The sequence below is a fragment of the Miniopterus schreibersii genome (assembly GCF_964146895.1).
Source record: "Miniopterus schreibersii genome assembly, chromosome: 2".
Taxonomy (NCBI): Eukaryota; Metazoa; Chordata; class Mammalia; order Chiroptera; family Miniopteridae; genus Miniopterus; species Miniopterus schreibersii.
The window spans coordinates 28,633,050-28,654,467 of record NC_138102.1 but is presented as its reverse complement, the minus strand read 5'-3'; the positions used below and the strand labels follow the sequence as shown (position 1 = coordinate 28,654,467).

The 21,418-nt window shown below is 37.7% G+C and overlaps 1 protein-coding gene across 2 annotated transcripts in view; it reads left to right on the top strand.

Moving 5' to 3' along the window:
• Nucleotides 1–21,418, top strand: part of MYO16 (myosin XVI) — a 474,768-nt gene that overhangs the window by 316,915 nt on the left and 136,435 nt on the right. For both annotated transcript variants that reach the window (XM_081128844.1, XM_081128843.1), the window contains exons 24-26: nucleotides 14,004–14,079; nucleotides 18,541–18,716; nucleotides 21,072–21,152. In XM_081128844.1, coding sequence (XP_080984970.1) covers nucleotides 14,004–14,079; nucleotides 18,541–18,716; nucleotides 21,072–21,152 — 333 coding nt within the window. The remainder of the gene's footprint in view (nucleotides 1–14,003; nucleotides 14,080–18,540; nucleotides 18,717–21,071; nucleotides 21,153–21,418) is intronic.

Genomic DNA, 21,418 nt, shown 5'->3' with positions numbered 1-21,418 from the left:
TTGCTCTCCGTACCTACCCAGGTATGTGCCCTGACTGGGAATGGAACTGGTGACCTTTCGGTGCCCAGGATATCACTCAATCAACTGAGCCACTGGGCCCAGGGCGATTGTTTTTTGTCTTTTAAAAGAACCAGTGAGGTATATTTGTAAATTTCAGATGTGTCTATTTCAAGGCAATGTCCATATTTATATTCTAGATATCCAGATAAAGACTCTTAACAATAATACCATGTGTTCCTAATAACTTTTTTAAAATTAGTATTTATCAACTTAAAGCGAATCAGATTGCAAGCAAACAAGACTATTAGATAGACTCACTTAATGGAAAGATAAAAAATAGAAGCCTCTGCTTATAAATATTGATGCTATAAACAGATCAATTTTCTACTACACATGAAATTGAGACTCTTTTCAGCAAATCTCAGATAGAGGTGAAACCAGACAAAAAATTATCAGACCCATGTGTATTTTCTGAAAATGATCTTTTATTCCTTTTGCTAAAATCTAATCTTTACATATATTCGGGTTGATATATTGTGTTCTAGCTGCATCTCAAAGTCTTGAGTTTTTATCACCTGTTAATCCCAACTACCTCTCTTCTTGGTATTATATATTTTGCATCATGTAAATAACATGATGGAAAGAGATTATAAAAGTGACTGATAAGTGAATACCATTTCATAAATATCGATGTTCATGGTAGTATTTGATGTCTTCTCCTAGGAGTTTATTTACTATCATGATTCAGTTTTGTCTGTGAGATGACTCCCAAGTCTCCAGTGTAACTATTTCTCCTGTGGGCTTCATACCCACCTATCTGCTTTTTAATATCTCTACTTGGGTAGAATCTGAAATGCAAACAATCCAAAAGCTAACTAAATTAAACTCCCTAGCTACCTCCCAAACTCTCTCCCTCTCAACGCACGTCAAAAAGTAAATAAATAAAAATGATTTTCCATATATGTCCCACTTTACAACTCATGGTAAAATCAGAAATCCAGTTAATTATCAAATATAAGCTACTCTCTTCCCTGTTCATCTCTTTATTCTAAAAACACTCCTTCTTATGCCAGTACCCTAGTTCATATGGCCTTCCTCAGTCTCTCAGGTTACTTTAATAGTCTCCTAACACTGTGTTAGTATAACATAAGTAGTAATTATCAAGAAAGGGATGAATGAATATTTTTATGTAAAGTCATACTAACTGCCTCTATTTCATTTATCTTCTTGCTTGTCAGATAGCACTGTTCAAAATTGAATGTCATTATTCTGATACACCATGTTAGTAATAGACCTAAAGTAGTGGCAGTGATGGCTGCTTTCTTTATCAACTGTCCATAAACCATTCTTTCAAATATTTGTACCTTTTAGCTTATCTCTTCTTGCTTGAAGGATAAACTTCGCTTTCTCCTTAAAAAATCAGATCCTGCAGATCATTTTAACACTCTTGTTCTTCATGGACCTTATAGTTGAACAAGCCCAACTCAGGGGATGTGATATCAAGACTCAATTTCATTTTTGGCACACACTACCTCCTAAAATACATTCAGTAGGGACAATCCTTTTCTTATAACCAGATAAAAATTTGGGCAGCTCCAGTCATATTTTTCTAGCAGTAGAAAGTTCTTTATTTTCTTTCAAAGGCACTCACAGACTCAATTCAGTCATTGTAGTCCTATAAAATAACCAGAACTACAGATGTAACTGCAAGTTAAGTTCCCCCATGTGTCAACCACAGAGGAGGCACTGTACAGTGTCCTGGGACATTCTGATTTCTTTCTTTTCTTCTGCTGACTCATCTCATATTGTCACAATATGGTTTCACACACACTGAAGTGCCTAAGTTGTCAATGAAGATGGTTTTGTTAGGGAAGCTAACTTTTAGCACTTCTGCCACACGGAAATATAGATATACATATCAGAAATACATTATGTGATAATAGGATTAGCAAGTTAATTTTTCTTCAACATATTGCCTTACAAGGTAGAGTGCCCATGCTGTAGAAAACTATCTAATTCTAATGTAGTGTTTTATCTGGAAACAGAGGATAATCTCTTAGCTAGGTAAGAGTAAGAGAGAAGGAAAATTAAGGCATATAAAGTCTAAGCATAAATCTAAGTGATGCCACAAAAGGCCTTCCTAAGATTATAACACTGTAACACCATGGTTTTACCGCTCGAGCACTTTTCTGTTTGCTTCCAGGTTTCTGCCTGAGTGAAGAATTGAAGAGATGTAATATTTATGTCTCTAGCGTGGTCTGCAGTCCTCTCTTGTTCCCATCCCTCCCTCCTCTAACCCGTAAGGCCGCGCATCCCTGCAGGCGCGCTGAGATCCCTTCTGCTCCCTCCGCGTGATCCATTTATAGGCTTAGACCATATCTCCGTTCACGTTCAATCTTTCTGGAATGAATAGTGCTTATCACTGTCTTCATCCACAGCCCTCCTATTTCCTGCTTCATTCTCCCTGCTTTCCTTTATACCTTCAAGAGCTTTGCTATCTCTCTTCAGGTGTTTTGAACAGTGATAAACACGGTATCTCTCCCTGTCCTTTTGTGAGCTGCGGAGCAGGCAGAACATCCGAGCTGTCAGCGCCAAAGCAGCATTAGACAAAAGAAGAAATTGGGAACGGTGGACGTTGGTCAGGAGCTAGCCTGAAAAAGGAACTGTGCCAAATTTTTAATAAGAAAAAGATTAGGGAGAAGACTTCTGCAGGAAAAGCTGAGGAGAGACAGGGGACAGTGAGGTGACCCAGAGATGTGTCCCCAGTGGAAGCAGCCACCCCTGGTGAGGCTGGAGAGAGAAAGGAGGAGACAGTGTTACCTGACTGGGAGCTAAGGACAGCTAGTGGGAGCTGGAAGCATGGTAGGCTGGCCCAGAAAAACTGGGGCTGTGGAGAGTGGGCCGTGAGATGAGACTGGAGCCAGTGTTTGCTGGGGAGGAGGAATTGCCAAGGCTTTTACCTTAGTCTTACGCTCCAGTCTTCTGCTGGGCCCCGTGACAGCCCAGATGGAAGGCTGGGTGAGACACCACAGAGCAGACAAGGACAGGGGCTTACCGGAGAGCAAACGGCGTATGTGACAGGGAAAGGCATCACCAAGCACAATGTGTGATGGAGCCCCATTCTTTTGAAAGTGCACACTTAGATAAAAATAGATCAGCTAGGGAGAGAGATACAGAGAGAGGGAGAGAAAGAGAAAAGAAAAGAGGCTATCTCTGGAAAAAGGAATTAGAGGTAAATTTTATTTTATTATTTTTGTATTTTCCAAATTTTATAAATGAACATGAATTGTATTTTATGAAATATTTTTTAAAGATCAGTTCTGGCTGTTTTCCTTTATTTTTTTCAAATATAGTCTTTTAATGCTGATTTAATGAAGATTATTTTTGTTAGTGTCTGCGATTAACCACATCAAAGGCAATTTGAAAACCTGCATAGATGATATCTACTTATGCCTGTATACTATGTGCATATATAACCTATTCTAATCACTTAAAAATAATTTCTTTTATTGATGGGCTATGCTAATACAATCATTAAACTAGAGTGTGAACTGGTCCCACTTCAACATTAAATGGAATAAGTAAGAAACTGAGGTTCGGAGAAGCCGACTACTCATGCTTCCAGAGTTAATTATCGCAGCCTGTGTCCCATGTGTTCTTTTTTTAGGCTGATGAGTGGAAACTAGAATATGAACCCCTCTTCATAACCCTTGGTCCCTTGTCTCTTCTACTTTAGTACTCTCTTTTACTTTCCCCTGACTTCCAGCACTGTATCTGACTTACACAGGGCACCGCAATAACAGCGTTGTTCAAAAATACTGGCTTCTATTGCTGAGGTCTTAGAAAAAAGTATTTGAAAATTCTTCCTCTATAGTTTTTTACAAAATATTAACTATCCTAAGGGGAAAAAAGTTTAGCCTGAGTATAATTATACTGTAGTCTCATTTTAAACTTGTCAGCAATTTAAAATATACCAATATCTGCTCTCATAGTTGTTCCATATCTCAAATGCCCAGAAAAAAATGCATCCTCTGCAAACCTTGTCCCTGGGCTCCCTCATGCTCTGCCAGCATCACAGGAGGGCAGAGTTCACAGAGCGTCGTGAGTCACTCATACCTGGGGCCATGATTCTCAGACTTGAACGTGCACCAGAATCATCTGGGGAACAAGTTAAAAGTGCAGGTCCTTTGGCTCCAGTCCTATAAATAATGATGAAGAGGTCTGGGTGAGGTCTAAAGTATGTGCATGTTTATTAAGCACCAGAGAATGTTTTCCTACAGGGAATCTGTGAAGCACATTTTCTGAAACACTGAAGGTATTAGCCACAGAGTAGGTGCTCAGTGTAGTGCACATTCCACAGTCTCGCATCGCCCTCCTGCTGGGTACCAGGCGCCGGGACAGGGCCTGAGGCTGCAGAAGTATTCACACCTCGCGCCCGGCTCTGGCACGCCCCGTACTGTCTTTATCAAGGTCGAACAAGCCAACTAACTGCTCTTGCTTTCAACTCGGGGAATTAAAAATCAGTGATTGTGGATAGAGCTGTTGCCAAGGAGCTCTCTCACCTTAGGATATTCCAGTTTCCTTGGTGATTAGCCAAGCATGAGCCAGACAGCCTTCATGCAGAAAGGAAATGCCCATGGTTTGGCATTTCATAACTTTCCTTTTCTTTGTGGACCCTGGAAACGAGGTACCTTGCTGAATTGTAATTCACAGCCACAGTGAAAGTTTTATACTCCCTTTTTCATATATATAGCTAACACAATTTGTCTTTTAATTATATTTATTGCGGTGCCAGAGTGTTACAGCAAGTACTTCCAGAAAAGCAGCCCACTGCCATGTTCCCTGGTTTATATCGCACCCTTCATTTGGCATCCACACTGAAGCATTTAGATGAGTATTGCTCACTGCTGAAACATAAGCACATTGCTAAATTTCCTTTGGAGTCGTTTTATTGAATAGAATCATTCCAAAGGAAATCTTTGAATACATGACAGTTTCCTTAGGTTTGTATGAGGCTGCATGCATATAAATTTCTCCATTACATGCATGAGGCATGCTGTCAAGTACAGCAGGAATCCTATCATCCCGCCCTTAAGACCAAAGAAGCATAATGTAAAGACAGGGGGGAAAGGGGAGTATTTAAACTGGTCTCTATCTTTTGCGACTTTCATGTTTTTCTTCTTTCATCCCTGAAAAAAAAGCAGCAAGAAAGGGAAGGGTAGGGCTGTGAGCAGAGCAGCTGTCCGGAATGACCTAGAAAGGCCTCTGCTTAAAACCTGCTTCCTGCTGCTCCAGCAGCTCCCGCTTTGTCCCTCACCCCCCAGTGGCTCAGCTGAGGGGACAGGCCTTTATCTATTCTCGTGATATCGCAGCCTGACCAAGATATAGGGGTCTCTAGGATACACTGAGTTCCTCTTTGGTGGTTTCCCTTTTAGAGAAATGCCTCTGTCCATTCAGCTAGGCTCTGAGGTTCGCTTCCCTTTGCTTTGCCCAGGAACCCAGTGGCCCTGTCCCACTGTTTTGCAGCTTCCATGATTTCTTTTCTATGTAGTCATTGCCTCCCTGCCTCCTGGAAGCCACTGGTCTCAGTGAGATCCAGTGCTGAGGCTGACGAATGTGATATGCTTAGACTTTCGGGGAGACTTGCTTTATTTGGGAGCAATTCCTCTGTAAAGTAATGAATGAATTTTGACGGAGAGAATTGCAGTTATAGGATGAGAGTCTCCTTTTTGGATAAGCAGCCCACTTAGCAGCCTCAACATAGATGACACAGATGACTCCCTGAGTCCTTCTCAAGCCCATACTGTAAAAAAATTCTGAGAAGGCCTGAGAAGAAAGCACAGGTGAGCATTAGAAGCAGGTATGAGGGATATTATTAGAAAACTATACGCATTATGCAAAGCTAGGTTCTGACAAACTTTTCCACTTATCCTCAATATCACCAAATAAGCAAGAGATAGATGATAGATGATAGATTGATAGGTAGGTAGGTAGGTAGGTAGGTAGGTAGATAGATAGATAGACAGATAGATAGATATAGATATGATAGATGATAGATAGATAGATAGATAGATAGATAGATGATAGATAGATAGATAGATAGATAGATGATAGATAGATAGATAGATAGATAGATAGATAGATAGATAGATAGATAGATAGATGGATGATAGATGATAGATAGATAGATTGATAGATGATAGATAGATAGATGATAGATAGATAGATAGATAGATAGATAGATAGATAGATAGATAGATAGATAGATAGATAGATAGATGATAGATAGATAGATGATAGAGGGAGAGAGGGAGGCTGAGAGACCGACCTACATTACCTTCCAAGTTCTGTAGAGATGAAGTCTCAGCATCTTGACCCAGGATGCCTACCAGGCGGGACTCACTGAAGAGGAAGGCTGCCATGCAACGCTGGTGCTCCTTCCGCTGCAGCTTGTTGCCTCCCAGAGAGCTGAGCCTTGGAAAAAAGACTTAACATTGGCAGCTGGAAAAGGTGGAAAGGAATTGCCTAAATGGAAAGGCAGGAGAGGAATTTTGGAGCAGAGTGGCAGAAAGTGAGGAGAAAAGTACAATGAAAAGCACCTAGAAATGTGCCATATACGGAAGGATTTTATTAGGTGAAGTGGGCATCTCTCCCTAGATAGTGAGGGTTTATCAGAGATTCAACATGGATGAGCTTTGACTTAGATTTTTGGTTTTCTACTCCCATATTTTTCTCAAATTTTACTTCAAGTTCTTGTGTTTATTCAGGACAAAAAGAAAGCATGAATTACCATAGTTCAGATTAAAATTTTGTTCAGCTATGGCCACTTCATTTGCTGTAAATTTTAAAAATGAAAACAATAAAATAAACTTTTAGTGACATTTATTAAAATTATAGTTTTCCTTTTAGTGTATATGATTTCAGATTTTAGTATTGTGCTAAAGTTTGAATTTGTACTGTGCCCCCCCACCCCACCTCCACTGTTGGGGGATGTCAGAGGAGGTCTAGTCGGGGATCATGACTTTCACCTCTGCCAGAGGTGACCTGGCCATAGCTCCTCTCTCCCCACACATAGTTGGTGGAGGTGGCTTAGTGAACAAAGAACCACATCAACTCCTTCCACTTGCTCACCCAGCAGCCAGAAAAGTGTGGCTAGAGTTCCAGCAGAGACCAAGGACCCCCGTGCCTGCACCTGCTCAGCAGTAATGAGAACCCCCCTTTCCTCCTTTTTTAAAAATATCTTTATTGTTGAAAGTATTACAGATGTCCCCTTTTCACCCCATTGACCCCCTCTGCCCTGCTCCCATCCCCTCCCCAGGCCTTCACCTCACTCTTGTCTGTGTCCGTGGCTTATGCCTATATGCATATAAGTTCTTTGGTTAATCTCTTCCCACCCCCACCCCCCATCTTCTCTTTGAGATCTCTCTGTCTGTTCCATGCTTCCATGTCTCTGGATCTGTTTTGTTCATCAGTTTATTTTGTTCATTAGATTCTACATGTCAGTGAGATCATGTGATAATTTTCCCCAATCAGAAAGAATATATGCACCACTATGTTTTTAGAAGCACTATTTATAATAGCTAAGATCTGGAAACAGCTCAGGTGCCCATCAGTAGATGAGTGGATAAAAAAGCTATGGTTCATTTACGCCATGGAATACTATGCAGCTGTAAAAAAAGATGTAACTCTTACCCTTTGAGACAGAATGGAGGAACCTGGAGTGTATTGTGCTAAGTGAAATAAGCCAGTGAGGGAATCCCCTCTTCTTTTATGTCAGAGGAGGCTTAGTGGGGAAGCTAGACTTCTCCCACCTTATGGTACCAGGCTGTGCCTCCCTTCTCCTGCTGAGTGGTATTAGAGGAAGCCAGCCAAAACAAAAGATTAAGTTGGAAACTTCAACACCCTCCTCTGGAAAAATGATAGAACATCGTCCTAGGGAAGCAGCAGGAATATGGAAGAACTGAACATCATCATCAGCCAGCAGGATCTACTCCTTTATAGAACACTCAAACCAACAAAAGCAGAATATGCACTTTTTAAGTACCCACAGAACATTATCCAAAAAGACCTATGCTGGACCATAAATCAAAATGAAATAAACTCTAATTATACAGACTGCAGATACCTACCACAGTGCAATCAAACTAGAAATCAGTAACAGAAAGATGACAAGAACATCACCAAATACTTGGAAACTAAGCATTACCCTTCTGTATAATCCATGGGTCAAAAAAAAGAAGTCTCAAAGGAGTTTTTAAAAATCTGTTAGATTGAATGAAAATGAAAACACAAGGATCAAGTTTGTGAAACATGGCTAAAGCAGGCTGAGAGGAAAATTTATAGCACTAAGTGCATATATTAGCAAGTCCCAAATCATAATCTAAGCTCCCACCTTAAGAACTTAGAAAAAGGAGAGCCAAGTAAACTGAAAGCAAGAAACAGAAGGCAGTCACAAAGAGTGGAAATCAATAGAATTTAAAAAAATAGAGAAAATCAATAAAACAAGGATCTGGTTCTTTTAAAATAACCATAAAAAATGACAAACCTCTAATAAAAATGATAAAGAGAAAAGACACAAGTTGCTAATATCAGGAATAAAACAGGAAGTATTACTATGACTACAGACCCTGCAGACATCAAAAAGATCAAAAGGGGGTTACAACCAGCTGTTACATGTACACTTAATTTAGATGAAATATACCTGTTCCTCAAGAAAACCAATACCTCAGTTTACCCAATATGAACTATGTAATTTGAATAGCCCAATAGCCATCAAGGAAATGAATTTGTAACTTAACTAACTGGAAAAAGAAAGCTCCAGTCCCTGATGGTTTCACTAGAGATTTCCCCCAAATACTTAAAGGAAAATGAACACTAACTTTACATAATCTTTTATAGAAAAATGGAAGCTTCTATTACCCTGATATCAAAATCAGCAAATGACAGTAAATACACAAAAGACTGTAAACTAAAGATTACTATCCATCCTGATGCAGCTGCAAAATACTTTTTTAAAAAAAATGTTTTTATTGATTTCAGAGAGAGGAAGGGAGAGAGAGAAAGATAGAAATATTAATGACTAGAGAGAATCATCGATCGGTTGCCTCCTGCAGGCCCCCCACCAGGATTGTGCCACAGCCCTGGCATGTTCCCTGACTGGGAATCCAAGCATGACCTCCGGGTTCCTGGGTTGACCCTCAACCACAGAGCCACACTGGCTGTGCAGCGAAATACTTTTAAATATTATCAAATATAATTCAACGATATGTAAAAAGAATTATTCACCATGAATCATTCATTTTTTTCCTGGGGATGCAAAGCTGGTTAAATATTTGAAAATCAATCAAAGTAATCTACCATATTAACAGGCTAAAGAAGAAAAAATCACATAATCATATCAATTGATGCAGAAAAAGCCATTGATAAAATTTAACATCCATTCATGATTTAAAAAACACTCAGAAAATAATAGAAATAGAGGGAGTATCCTCAATTTGATAAAATTCTACAGTTAACATTATATTCAATAGTGAAAGAATGTTTTACTCATAAGATCAAAACAAGGCAAGAATGGCTGCTCTCAGTATTTTATTAAACATAGTGCTGAAAGGCATAGTGCTATAAGACAAGAAATGAAATAAAAGGCATATTGGAAAGGAAGAAAGAAATCTGTATTTGTAGATGACATGATTGTCCATGTGAAACATCCCAAGAAATCTACCAAAGGAAAAAAAAAAAAGAAAAAACTCCTGGAACTGATAAATGAGCTCATCAAGGTCACAAGATACAATATAAACATAAAGTAATCAATTTTATTTCTATATACTACTGACAGTAAATTAAAAATATAACATTGATAATTGCTCATAAAAATGCAAATGGATGTAAATCTAACAAAACGTGTAGAAGATCTGTATGCTAAAAACCACAAAATGCTGATGAAAAAAATCAAAGATCCAAATAAGAGACGTGTCATGTTTATGGATTGGAAGACAACACATTAAATAGTCAGTTTACTAATGATATAGTAATAGTTGTCCCCAAATTGCTACAGGGGTTTAATGTAATTCCTATCAAAATCATGTGAAATTTTGTTTAGATAAAGAGATATAGTGAATATTATTCTAAAATCTATATGGAAAGGTGAAGAATGAATAGTTAAAACAACTTTTAAAATGGGGCATGATGTGGGAGGAATTAGTCTACTTAATTTACAGTCGCTCTTTAAAGCTTCACCAATCAAGACAGAGGTGAAGGGATAGGCACATAGATCAATGGAAGAGATTAAAGAATGGAGAAGTAGACTGATACAGATGTGTTCAACTGATTTTAGGGAGGTGAGTGTGCCCTCAAACTGGCAACATGGGTGATCCATGCAGTGATGTGAATGTCCTGAGTGTTCACCCCATTAATGTCAATACTCTGGTTGTGATGGTTTTGTAGGATGTTGCCATTGGAGGGAATTGGGTAGAGGGTCAATAGGATCTTTCTGTATTATTTCTTACAACTGAATGTTCATCTACAATTATCTCAAATTTAAAACTTTAATTAAAAATATTTAAAGTTGCCCGGCCAGACGTGGCTCAGCGGTTGAGCGTTGACCTAGGATCCAGGAGATCGGGGTTCGATTCCCGGTCAGGGCACATGCCCGGGTTGCAGGCTAGGCAGCCGATCAATGACTCTCTCATCATTGATGTTTCTCTCTCTCTCTCTCTCTCTCTTTCTTTCTCTTTCTTCTCTCTGAAATCAATAAGGATATATTTAAAAAAATAAAATAAATATTTAAAGCTGATGAGAGCAGGTTATATATGTAACATAACAAATGAGCATGACTGGAAATTACTTATTTAGATTTTCAAATTGCCTTTAACAAGGCCAATATGAAAACTTGGATAGAAGAAATTATCATGGTTAAAAGACCAAATTTGAAATCAGATTGTATTTTATCTTTAAAATGAAAAAAAAATCCTCACATATGTGGGTGTCATGTGCATCTATTTCTCAGATCCATCCACTAAAAACTACTAGAAACATTGACTAACCCGATAATAATGTGCTATTTTGCACCTTTAGGGTCCAGATGGTAGTCTCTGATTTCAATTCTCACTAAAATATGGGAGGGCTCCTTGAGGAAATACTTGATTCAAGATTTGGTATGAGGGGAGGAAAAAAACATTATTTGGGACCATGTGTTGACATTCCACTAATGCCAATTTTATGTAACATTTTCAGTCATTTGCATTATTATATTAATTATGATAAAATAACTAAGCTATTTGGGGTAGTATCTAATAATTGTGTTGAGCTTTCTTTTTTTAAAAAAAAAATATCTTTATTGATTTCAGAGAGCAGAAGGGAGAGGGAGAGAGAGAAAATATCAATCATGAGAGAGTCATTGATTGGCTGCAACCCGCAACCAGGGCATGTGCCCTGACCAGGAATCGAACCCCAATCTCCTGGATCCTAGGTTGACACTCAACCGCAGAGCCATGCCCGGCTGGGCTGTGTTGAGCTTTCAATCAAATCCTGTCAATACTGATATCATCCATAACTTAAAATAGGGTCAGAAGCTCTTAAATTTGGAGGGTCCTTGCAGAATATTATTTAGCACATGAAGATAGACTCAGGGCCAAAGTAGTTTGTCTGTTACCACAAAAATAATTAGGTTCATTTGCTTGATGATTTATTAATTTTATGCAAAATAAAATATTTACTAAACTCTATGCCCTCATGGAATGCTTTACTGTATGTATGTGTTAAATTTCTTTTTCTGTGGAACTTGGCCAGTTGGAATCTCCAAATAAGAAGTTCTGAACTTTAGTTTTAATGTAGACCTTCAGCTTTAAAAATATATATCCAAATACAACCAGGGTGCCATTAATGAGAGCTTTCCAAAGCACATGATCTTGTGATAATGAAAGACTTATTATCATAATCTTAAATTTAAAAGACCAACACAATGTTATGTTATATTTGGTCACAAGATAACAAAACCTTTTTTTGTTAATTTCACCAAATATTCATTGAATGTGTCCAGTGGACAAGTCATTTAGCTTGATACTCCAGGGAGACAGAGCTGAACACACCATCACATCCTCACTGCCCTCAAGGTACAGTCGGGATTTTACTGCAGGAATTAGGAATGGTCATCACAAAGCAGGGCCGTAGCAGGAACAAAGGCAAACAAGGACTGTTATTTAGAGAAAATCACACAATTGCGTGTGTGTGTGTGTGTATTGCATGTGTGTGTGTGTGTGTGTGTGTGTATGTGTGTTTAATTCAGAATCATCAGATTCCCATGGAAAAATAGGTTAGAATAGATTAGAGCCATGTGGAGGAGAGCTCTTCACTACGGGGTCAGCTCTGGGACATTAAATGACTTGCCCAGTCCACTTGGGTTCAACATGGCTGTGAAGGATGTTCTGGCTTCTTTTCCACGGTTTTCCTGAGCACTGCTGTGCCTGCTGGAGGAAGGCATAGAGAGAAGGCAAATCTCTAGATTAAGGTTGCTCAACCCCAACTCTATGGACATTTGGGGCAGGTAATTCTTCACTGGGGAGCTGTGCAGTGCACTAGGATGTTTAGTAGCATTCCTTTCCACCCACAAACTCCCTCAGTTGTGGCAGGTGTCCCCTGGAGCCACCTTCACCCCTGGTTGACAATCACTACTCTAGATTATATAAACATTGTTCATGTTCAGCACTGTATGATATGTAACAGAATACATAGTTCACATTTTAATATTGGTAAACCATGTTCTGGCACAAGGGCACACGGGATCATGATTTAAGAGTATCTGAAAGTTGTTTAGTTTTTTTGGCATTGCCTCAGCTCAGCCAGTCTTCTGATCCAAATTCATATTGGAAAGATCTGAGAAACTTCAAGACATCTTGGGATTTCTCTGCCATTTAGGTTCTTCTGACAACAAAGAATAACAACTCAGTAAGGCTTTATTGTAAGGGTGGCATGGTCAGGCACTGGAGTTTGAAAGTCATTTAGGAAGCAAGATTCGTTAGGGGTTATTTGGCCTTTTTTCCTACGTTCCTCTCAGTAGGCACATAGCCTCTGTCTCGTGGATTCTTTTTCTGTTTAGTCCCCTTTTGCTGCCAATGAGACAGTCCTCTGAGGGCCGTCTAGCTGAAATTCCAAGAGTGGGGTGATTATTGCCTTTATTGATCTAAGCCCCGATACTGCCTCCTGGGTGATGCAGCGCAAAGAGGTGCCGTTCATTGGGCGGCTGCCTCCCTCGGTTCAGTACTGACCCACCAGGGCCCAGGACAGCCTGTGACACCTGAGCGTGGTGCTGTGACTCAACATGTTTTCACGAGAGGCAGAAGCAGCTGTTGAAACTTATTGCTGATCTGACTTCTCAAGACCAGATTGGAGTTATGCTTAGTTGGGATTGAGAGAGGCAGTGAAACCGTGTCTCTCTTCAGAGACCAGGTCTCCCAGGCCAGACTGGAACACCAGTAAAAGCAGACAGTGAAGTCATGTAAATGTATTCATAAGTAAACTGTCCTTGAATAATCCAGAATTTATTGTTTCACATGTTTTCTTCACTTTAAAGACTTCAGGTTCATGGTGTAAATGATCCAAAAGGACCCTTTTAATAGAGAGACTGTTGAATGTATCAAACTGAAATCACACTTCTTATTCAAAGTGTCATGAAGTCTCTCTACTTGGTTTAGTGAGTTTTCTGTGCAGGTTAGAGTTCTCAAGAATAAAGGGACTACATGAATGTGAGTCACCACCCTTTTCACTTAAACTAGTGATCAGAGGAGGGCTTTGCAAATTAGAATAGGAGAGGTGTCCCTTGTTCAATGTGTAGAATGACAGCACACAGGCGAGCACTTTGAACCTACCCATAACGTGAACTCCAAGACCTGAAGACGCTTCTTTTATGAAGTATTAAAAACCTCCCCTGAGTCCAGTTATTCTTTAAAGGAAATTATTCTATGATCATGTTTTATCATTAATAATTATGCTATTTTCTTTTACCCTAGGTAACGTATGAAATTGTTGGAGCAATTGAAAAAAATAAAGACTCTCTTTCACAGAATCTTCTGTTTGTAATGAAAAGTAAGTTTTCCCCTCCTGTGGCTAAAATACCACACATTTCATAGTTCTCTGAACATTGTCCTATAAAATATGCCACCAGCCAAAGGATAATTGAAGTTCTTTTACATTCTAATGCCCAGAATCATAAAAAATGGATCTTTCCACACTATACATTGGTTACAATTTAATTTGGAGTCCAGTGGAATCCATAATTTAACTAAGCTTTTTAGCACATAGAGATTATAGCACACCTTTAACACTCTAGTGTTATGAATAAAGAAAAGCTCTTATGTGAAGACTAATGAAGACAAATAAGGCTTCCAAAGTTATTCAGGCCACAGCAGGGTGAATTCCATTACTTATGATGACTCTGAAACACACACAAGGGGTAGTTTATTCTTATGTATTTCATATAAAGAACTAATGATCACAAAGTAGAATGAGTGCAAAAATGTATATATGTACACATGCATATATGTATATATCAATATAAATTTATAGGTTCCATCTACTTTGTGAAACTTAGTGCTTTATATATGTATAGCTGTAATTCTATACTCTACATAAAACTATGTACTGCATTTATGTATAGTGTAATTATATATATGCCAATATGTATAATTCTATCTCCTCTGGTAGTTATTTTCTTAATAGCTTAATTGCAGTTCTGCAGTGATTCACATTTTGCTAATAACCTTTTCAATGAATTAAAACATAGCATCTTTTGTGCTTTAAGTTGCTCTAAATGAGATAGAGTCATTTATCTTTCCTGGGGAAAGAAGCATATAAGAGTCTTTTGTAAAATAGGTGGATGCCTTTGAGCTGGAAGTAGGACATCATATCACTTCTGGTTTGAGGAACATATTTACCTTAAATCAAACAGCAGTTACAATATATTGTTTTTCACTAGGAATTACTCTGTTTGCCTCTTAGAACTTAGGGTTTTTGTAAGTTATCTTAGAGGCTGAGGCTAATGATAAAAATATGGACTTGTAATAATATTGCATAGCAGGAAAATTTTGAAATAATTGATTCTATTCTTTATCATTGGAAAAGTCTTCTAGTTTTCAATGATTTGAACTTTCATTTATAAGATACTTGCATTTAACCCATACAGTTTATCAAGATCTAATATACAGCATGTTTTTCAGTTGGTGCAATGATATTTTCTTTAGTTTTTTGTTTTATAATAATAGAATATATATTTAGAATGAGATGATGGCAAGTGACATTGCAATTCTCCTAATTTTAATAGCATCCCAATATTTTAAAGTCATTATTTTATATAAGCTTGCTAACAAGTTGTAAGAGAAAAACTAGTGTCTTTTGTTTTATTCTAAACACATGCTACAGGCACATTGAGGAAGAAAACAGAATTTACCGAGTACCCTTAGATGTTTATGCATTATGGCAACATTTCCTTTAAAGGGTCAGAGAATAAATACTTTAGGCTTTGCAAATTGTAAGGTCTCTATTGCAACTACTGAACTCTGTTGTTAGGAGGAGAAAGCAGCCCTAGACAATACAAATGGACATGGCTGTGTTCCAATAAAACTTTATTGACCAAACGCCCATGAGTCATAGTTGCATACCCATTCCATCATATGAACAAATGATTCATGGTTGTTATAGTATTTTAGGAATCTGTGGAATCTTTTAACATGGTGCTCTATTTATCTGTGGTTCCTTCCATACATAGACTTGTAATAAATATAAATAATTTTATTTATTTAAATGGTCCATGGTATTGTATATTTATTAACTTTATTATGAAATAATTTTAAATTTAAGGAAATTACAAAATTAGTACAAAGAACTTCCATATATCCTAATCTGAGTTATTTTTTTTCATTCCCTTCTTTTATTCTTCCTTCCTTCCTTCCTTCCTTCCTTCCTTCCTTCCTTCCTCCCTCCCTCCCTCCCTCCCTCCCTCCCTCCCTCCCTCCCTCCCTCCCTCCCTCCCTCCCTCCCTCCCTCCTTCCTTCCTTCCTTCCTTCCTTCCTTCCTTCCCTTCCTCTGTGTGTGTGTGTGTGTGTGTATGTATGTGTGTGTGTGTGTGTGTATATATATATATATATATATATATATATATATATATATATATATATATATTTGAACCATTTGCAGATATGTCACATGCATCTTTATGCCTAAATATTCTGGTATATATCTTAAGATCAAGGACATTATCTTATATAACATCAGTAAATCATCAGAATAAGTAACATCGATACAATAATAATAATGTCTAATCATGTGTCTCTATAAATCTTTACCTGTTAACCTTAATCACTTTTGTAAGGTGGCATCTTTCAGGTTTTTTAAATTGAAAGTCACTGTTTTTTCTTTGATAAGTAATTTGTAAGGAAGTACTTTGGTACAATGTAAATATTCTCATCCTCATCAAACGTTCACCTGTTAGTTTTGCAGAAATGAATGATTCTTACCTAAATTAATGATTTCTCTATAGTTGCAAGATGGTGATTTTCTAACCCACTTTTTTCATCCACAGTGAATCTTACTATAAGAAGGCTCCTTTCTGATTAATTAGTTAATTTTCAGTATGGGTTCATAAATTCTTTTTGGTTTTTTACTTGTCTCTTTCAAAAAAATTATTGATATAATATTGGTTGATAGCATTATATAAATTTCAGGTGTACAACATAATTTGGTATTCGTATACTCTGTTGTGTGCTCACCACCAAAAGTCTAGTTTCTTCTTGACCCCCTTATTTTACTCAGTGAATCATAATCCATTACTATCATTATTTTGATGCTGAAATTGCCAGGATGTGGCCAGTGAGAACCCCTTCAAGCTAGCTCCTATGTCCTTTTGACAGGTTCTCATAATCTTTTTAAAGCACTTCCTTGCATTTTGACCTTCCAAGATGTTCTAGGATTGTCTCCCTTGCCTCAGATCTACAATCAGCCATGTGTCCAAAAAGCCTTGATTTATTTTAGAGTAGAATAGTGTTATTAAACACGAAGGTATGGGGGCTTGGCTAGCTCATTTCTATTGTGGTGTCATGGCTTTTTGGCCCTTTTAGAACTACAAAACTTAAGATATAGATGTAGAAAATATATAGTTACAGAAAATGTATAGATATGTAGCTATGTATTAAAAGTCATGAATATATGCAGTTACTTCTAATTTGAATCCAGCACCACAGTTCTCCCTAGTTTCCTGTTTATTTACTCATATAGTGACTTTGTATTGAATGCATTGCTAAAAAATATGTTAGCCTGGACAAGCAAAATAATCTAGGTGTAGAAAAGGTAAACTGCTTTGTGACTAAACATTGCTGTCTGTTGAGCTGAGCATGATCCTCAATGACTGATGCACATTATTTCACATTTAAATTTTGTGGTAATCCTCAAAGTAGGTATGGGCATGGTCATTTTAAAGAAAAGGAAACAAAAGCATAAAATCCTGTCTACATATAGTTATAAGTAACACAGAGGAAGTGCCTTCTAGATCCTTAAGCACCCCATACAGTTTTCACTATGCTATTTAAATTCATAATCAAAAATCTTTTTGTCGTTGCTCCAGTTTCTTTCTGAAGTGTCAAGAAAGGAATACGGGCCCAGAATTATTAGGATTTATATAACAGAACATCTAATATATATCAGGATGCTTTTTACCTTTGCAGCTTAACAGGATCAGTTTTTACCTAAAAACTGATATAACCAAATGGGATAGGGTCTCCCATAGGTATTTTTTTTAATTTTATTTTTCAATTACAGTTTACATGCAATATTATTTTTTATTGGTTTCAGGTGTACTGCATAGTGGTTAGATAATCATATATTTTACAAAGTGTTCTCCCCGATACTTCTAGTACCCACCTGGCACCACACATAGTTATTACAATTTTATTGACTATATTCCCTATTTATATGTGACTCTAAAGAACAAAATAAAACAAAATTGAAACAGATTCATAGACACAGAGAACAGATGGATGGTTGCCACAGGGGAGGGGTTTTGATGAACTGGGTGAAAAAGTTGAAGGGACTGAGAAATACAGATTAGTAGTTACCAAAAAGTCCCATAGGTATTTACATACAGCCCTGAGCAGCTTAGATCCTTGGAAAACATGTTCCTGGGTAGTTATTTTCCTGGGATGAGAGTTGCTGACAGAATCCATGCCTTCATGACTTGGACAAGTGCACTAAACCCCTGAGGATCGATGAGCTAAGGCTCTGTTCAGACAGCGAGGAGAGTAGTAAGGACAGAGCGAAGGGACAAGGCTCAGGGGCGGGATGGCAAAACGTGGAACCAGGACTCCCGGCCACGGGCAAGGACTGTTAAAATTTATCAAATGGTGTCATTTACAGTGGGGAAAATTAAATAGAAGCAAAGGGAAAGATAGAGTCTTTAATTACATTTTCCACTTTGAATGTTTTAGTGATTGAGGAGTAAGTTTAATGAAAATAACAATTTTAATGCCACCTTACAATATTCATTTATTTATTTCCTAGCTAGTGAAAATGTCGTGATCAATCATTTGTTCCAGTCGAAACTGTCACAAACAGGATCCCTTCTATCTTCCTATCCTTCTTTTAAATTCAGAGGACATAAATCTGCCCTGCTCAATAAGAAAATGACAGCTTCTTCAATTATCGGGAAAAACAGGAATTATCTAGAACTTAGTAAGGTAGGAATTTTTGTGATTCTTCTTTGGTTGTTTTTAAGTTTGCTTAGAACATTTGCTTCTTTTTCAGAAGGCACAATTATGAGTACTAATGGAAAGAATTGATATTTTAATTTTTAAGAATTAGAGGGGAGGATGCCTACCTGAAGTATAACCGTCAGAAAGAAGCAACAGTGTAGGAAAGTACTTTACAGTGAAAATTCAAGAGCAAATACAGTATTTAGTAATTGTGTCGTCTGTGCAACACCCTGCTTGTGTTTCATCTCTGTGACTGTGTTTGTGATGAGTGGGAAGTAGCCTCAGGGACAGCAGGCTTAGAGGGAGTTGACGTAGCTCCCTTACTCTGTTGACATTAATTACTCCAGAGGTTTTAGGTCTCTGAACAATAAATTGTAGTTTCTCACAGACACAGTGTGTTTTTCAGGTGTTAGAGTGTTTTCACTGTGTATTTTGTAGACCTTTAACTTATTTCTTTATTGTACTATTTTTTAATGTGTATCTGTCCCACCCAAGAATGGTTGGACTTACAACCTAATGCTTCTAACTATTTGTGAAATAGAACTAAAAATTCAGTACAGAGTATTTTCAAACTGAAATGTTTGAAGTTTAAAATTCAGTGTAGCACATTCTGTTTTGCTTGCCTCTACCAAAACCATAAAAGATGAGAAATGTGATTGGGAAGGTGTCCAGGACAATCATTTTTAGATATTCAGTTGTAGCTTGCTGGAATGCATTTTAGCTTACCAATTAAAATGAAAGCATAATTAAAAGCAGCTCTATTTTAGAAGAGTGGCAAAAATGTGTATAACATATTAGGAATAAGTCAGACTCCCCCCCCCCCATGTGTTTGTTTAGCTCTTAGGCCCCAGACTTAGGGACCCTTTCATAGAGTTGCTGCAGCTCTGTATGATCATAGGAATTCAGTCTCACTGAGTACAAAATGGCACCTTTTACATAAAAAAGACAAAGGGTTACCCTTTGCAAGGAAGATCTCTATCCCTGAGGGTTTCGCTCAACCTTCTGGCCCTTTCTTTCTCAATCATCCTGGAAATCGAGAGCAAGAAATCACCACACACCTCTAAACTGTAATTTTTAACCTTAATTATTAAACATTACCAGGCATAGATGCCATTAGTCTTTTCCCTAAAGGACTGCAGAAGAGAGATAATTCACAGTAGTTCCTCCATCCAGAAAAGGAAATTGAGTGTTCAATTTCAAAGGATAGAGATTTATTTATTATGATTATACCTTAAGTGTTCCATCTCTCACTTCTGTTCTAACTGCCCTCATCTCTCCATGTCCATCCCTGTGAGCAGCAGGGTAGGGTCTACCCAGCCTTTAACTGAGCATACACTGGGCTCTGTGTTTGTAGAAAAAGGTTGATCCTGGACCAGTCGCTTCATTTTACAGTCCCTTGTCAGTGCTAATTAATCATTTCTCTTTGACAGTTCATCTTAATGGAAGGAAAAGAGCTATTTCCATGGTAGCAATAGCACCAAATTGACAGGAGTGTTGTATCAGAATTTTTTCTTCTGTAAAGATCTTTCTATTTTAAGATAAATTATTTGGGATCACTAGATGTGTTGGCCTAAGTCTGTGTGATGTTGTGACCTGTAAAGGTACATTAGTGGCCGAGATTCCTTTTAACCCATGGTGGAATTTACTTAATTACCTTCTGCCCTTTATTTTTTCATTTCCCCTGGCTTCATTTTAACTGACTTTTTAATCTCCATTATCATTTAATCTTTGCTATATGTGATTTTTTTTCTTTTTCTTTTAAGAGGTGTATATAATTACTTATCAAAGAAAACATTGTCATTTTTCACAGCCGGGTAAAATTTTAGTAGTTTTTTAAAAAGGAAGAAGAAAAGGAAGGGTAAGGGGAAAAGCAAGTAAAAAACAAATGAATCATAGTCAATCTTAAGGGAAAAACCAATCATTGTTTAGACATCAAATCTCTGTAACATAAAATAGTGTTCTTTTGCCCTAGAGTCAGCTACATGGTGTGATAAATGTGGACAGGTAGTAACACAACCAGTAAAAATACCAGCGTGAGTTTACTGTACCACCAAGTGAAGTCTGGATCTATATTTACCTTCAGATTGAAGTGGGTGCGGGATGGTGACAGCCACGCCCTTGAGAGGTGGGCAGTGATGGGTGTTATTTTATACGTAGGTGTCCATTTCCCCACTTTATGGTCGCATTAGAGAAAATCATTGGGTACTGATTTTTACAGACTGTTTTAAATCTATATCTGCCTGTAAGGGAATTTGCGTGGATGAGAGAGTTAATTTTTTTCTTCTAAATGGAATTTAGTAAACTAAATTTCCTCATTCGTTCTTTTTGTTTTCTTTACAGCTATTAAAAAAGAAAGGAACTTCTACATTTCTTCAAAGACTGGAACGAGGAGGTCTCGTAACTATTGCCTCTCAACTCAGGGTCAGTGATGTTTTTCTGATTCTAAAACCTAAATTTTGATTATGTCAACTGTAGAGAGTTTACGTCGAGCCTTTCCCCATTTTGGCCCACTCGAGCACTTTCGGGGAAAGAAGCACACACACACACACACACACACACACACACACACACACACACACAGCGAGTGAAGGCATAATTTTAAAAGTCATGATTAAAGATAAAGGTTTTCATTTAAAAACTGCTTTATATTTTTAGTCGGTGTCTTCTTTGGAGAATCAGTTTGGTTT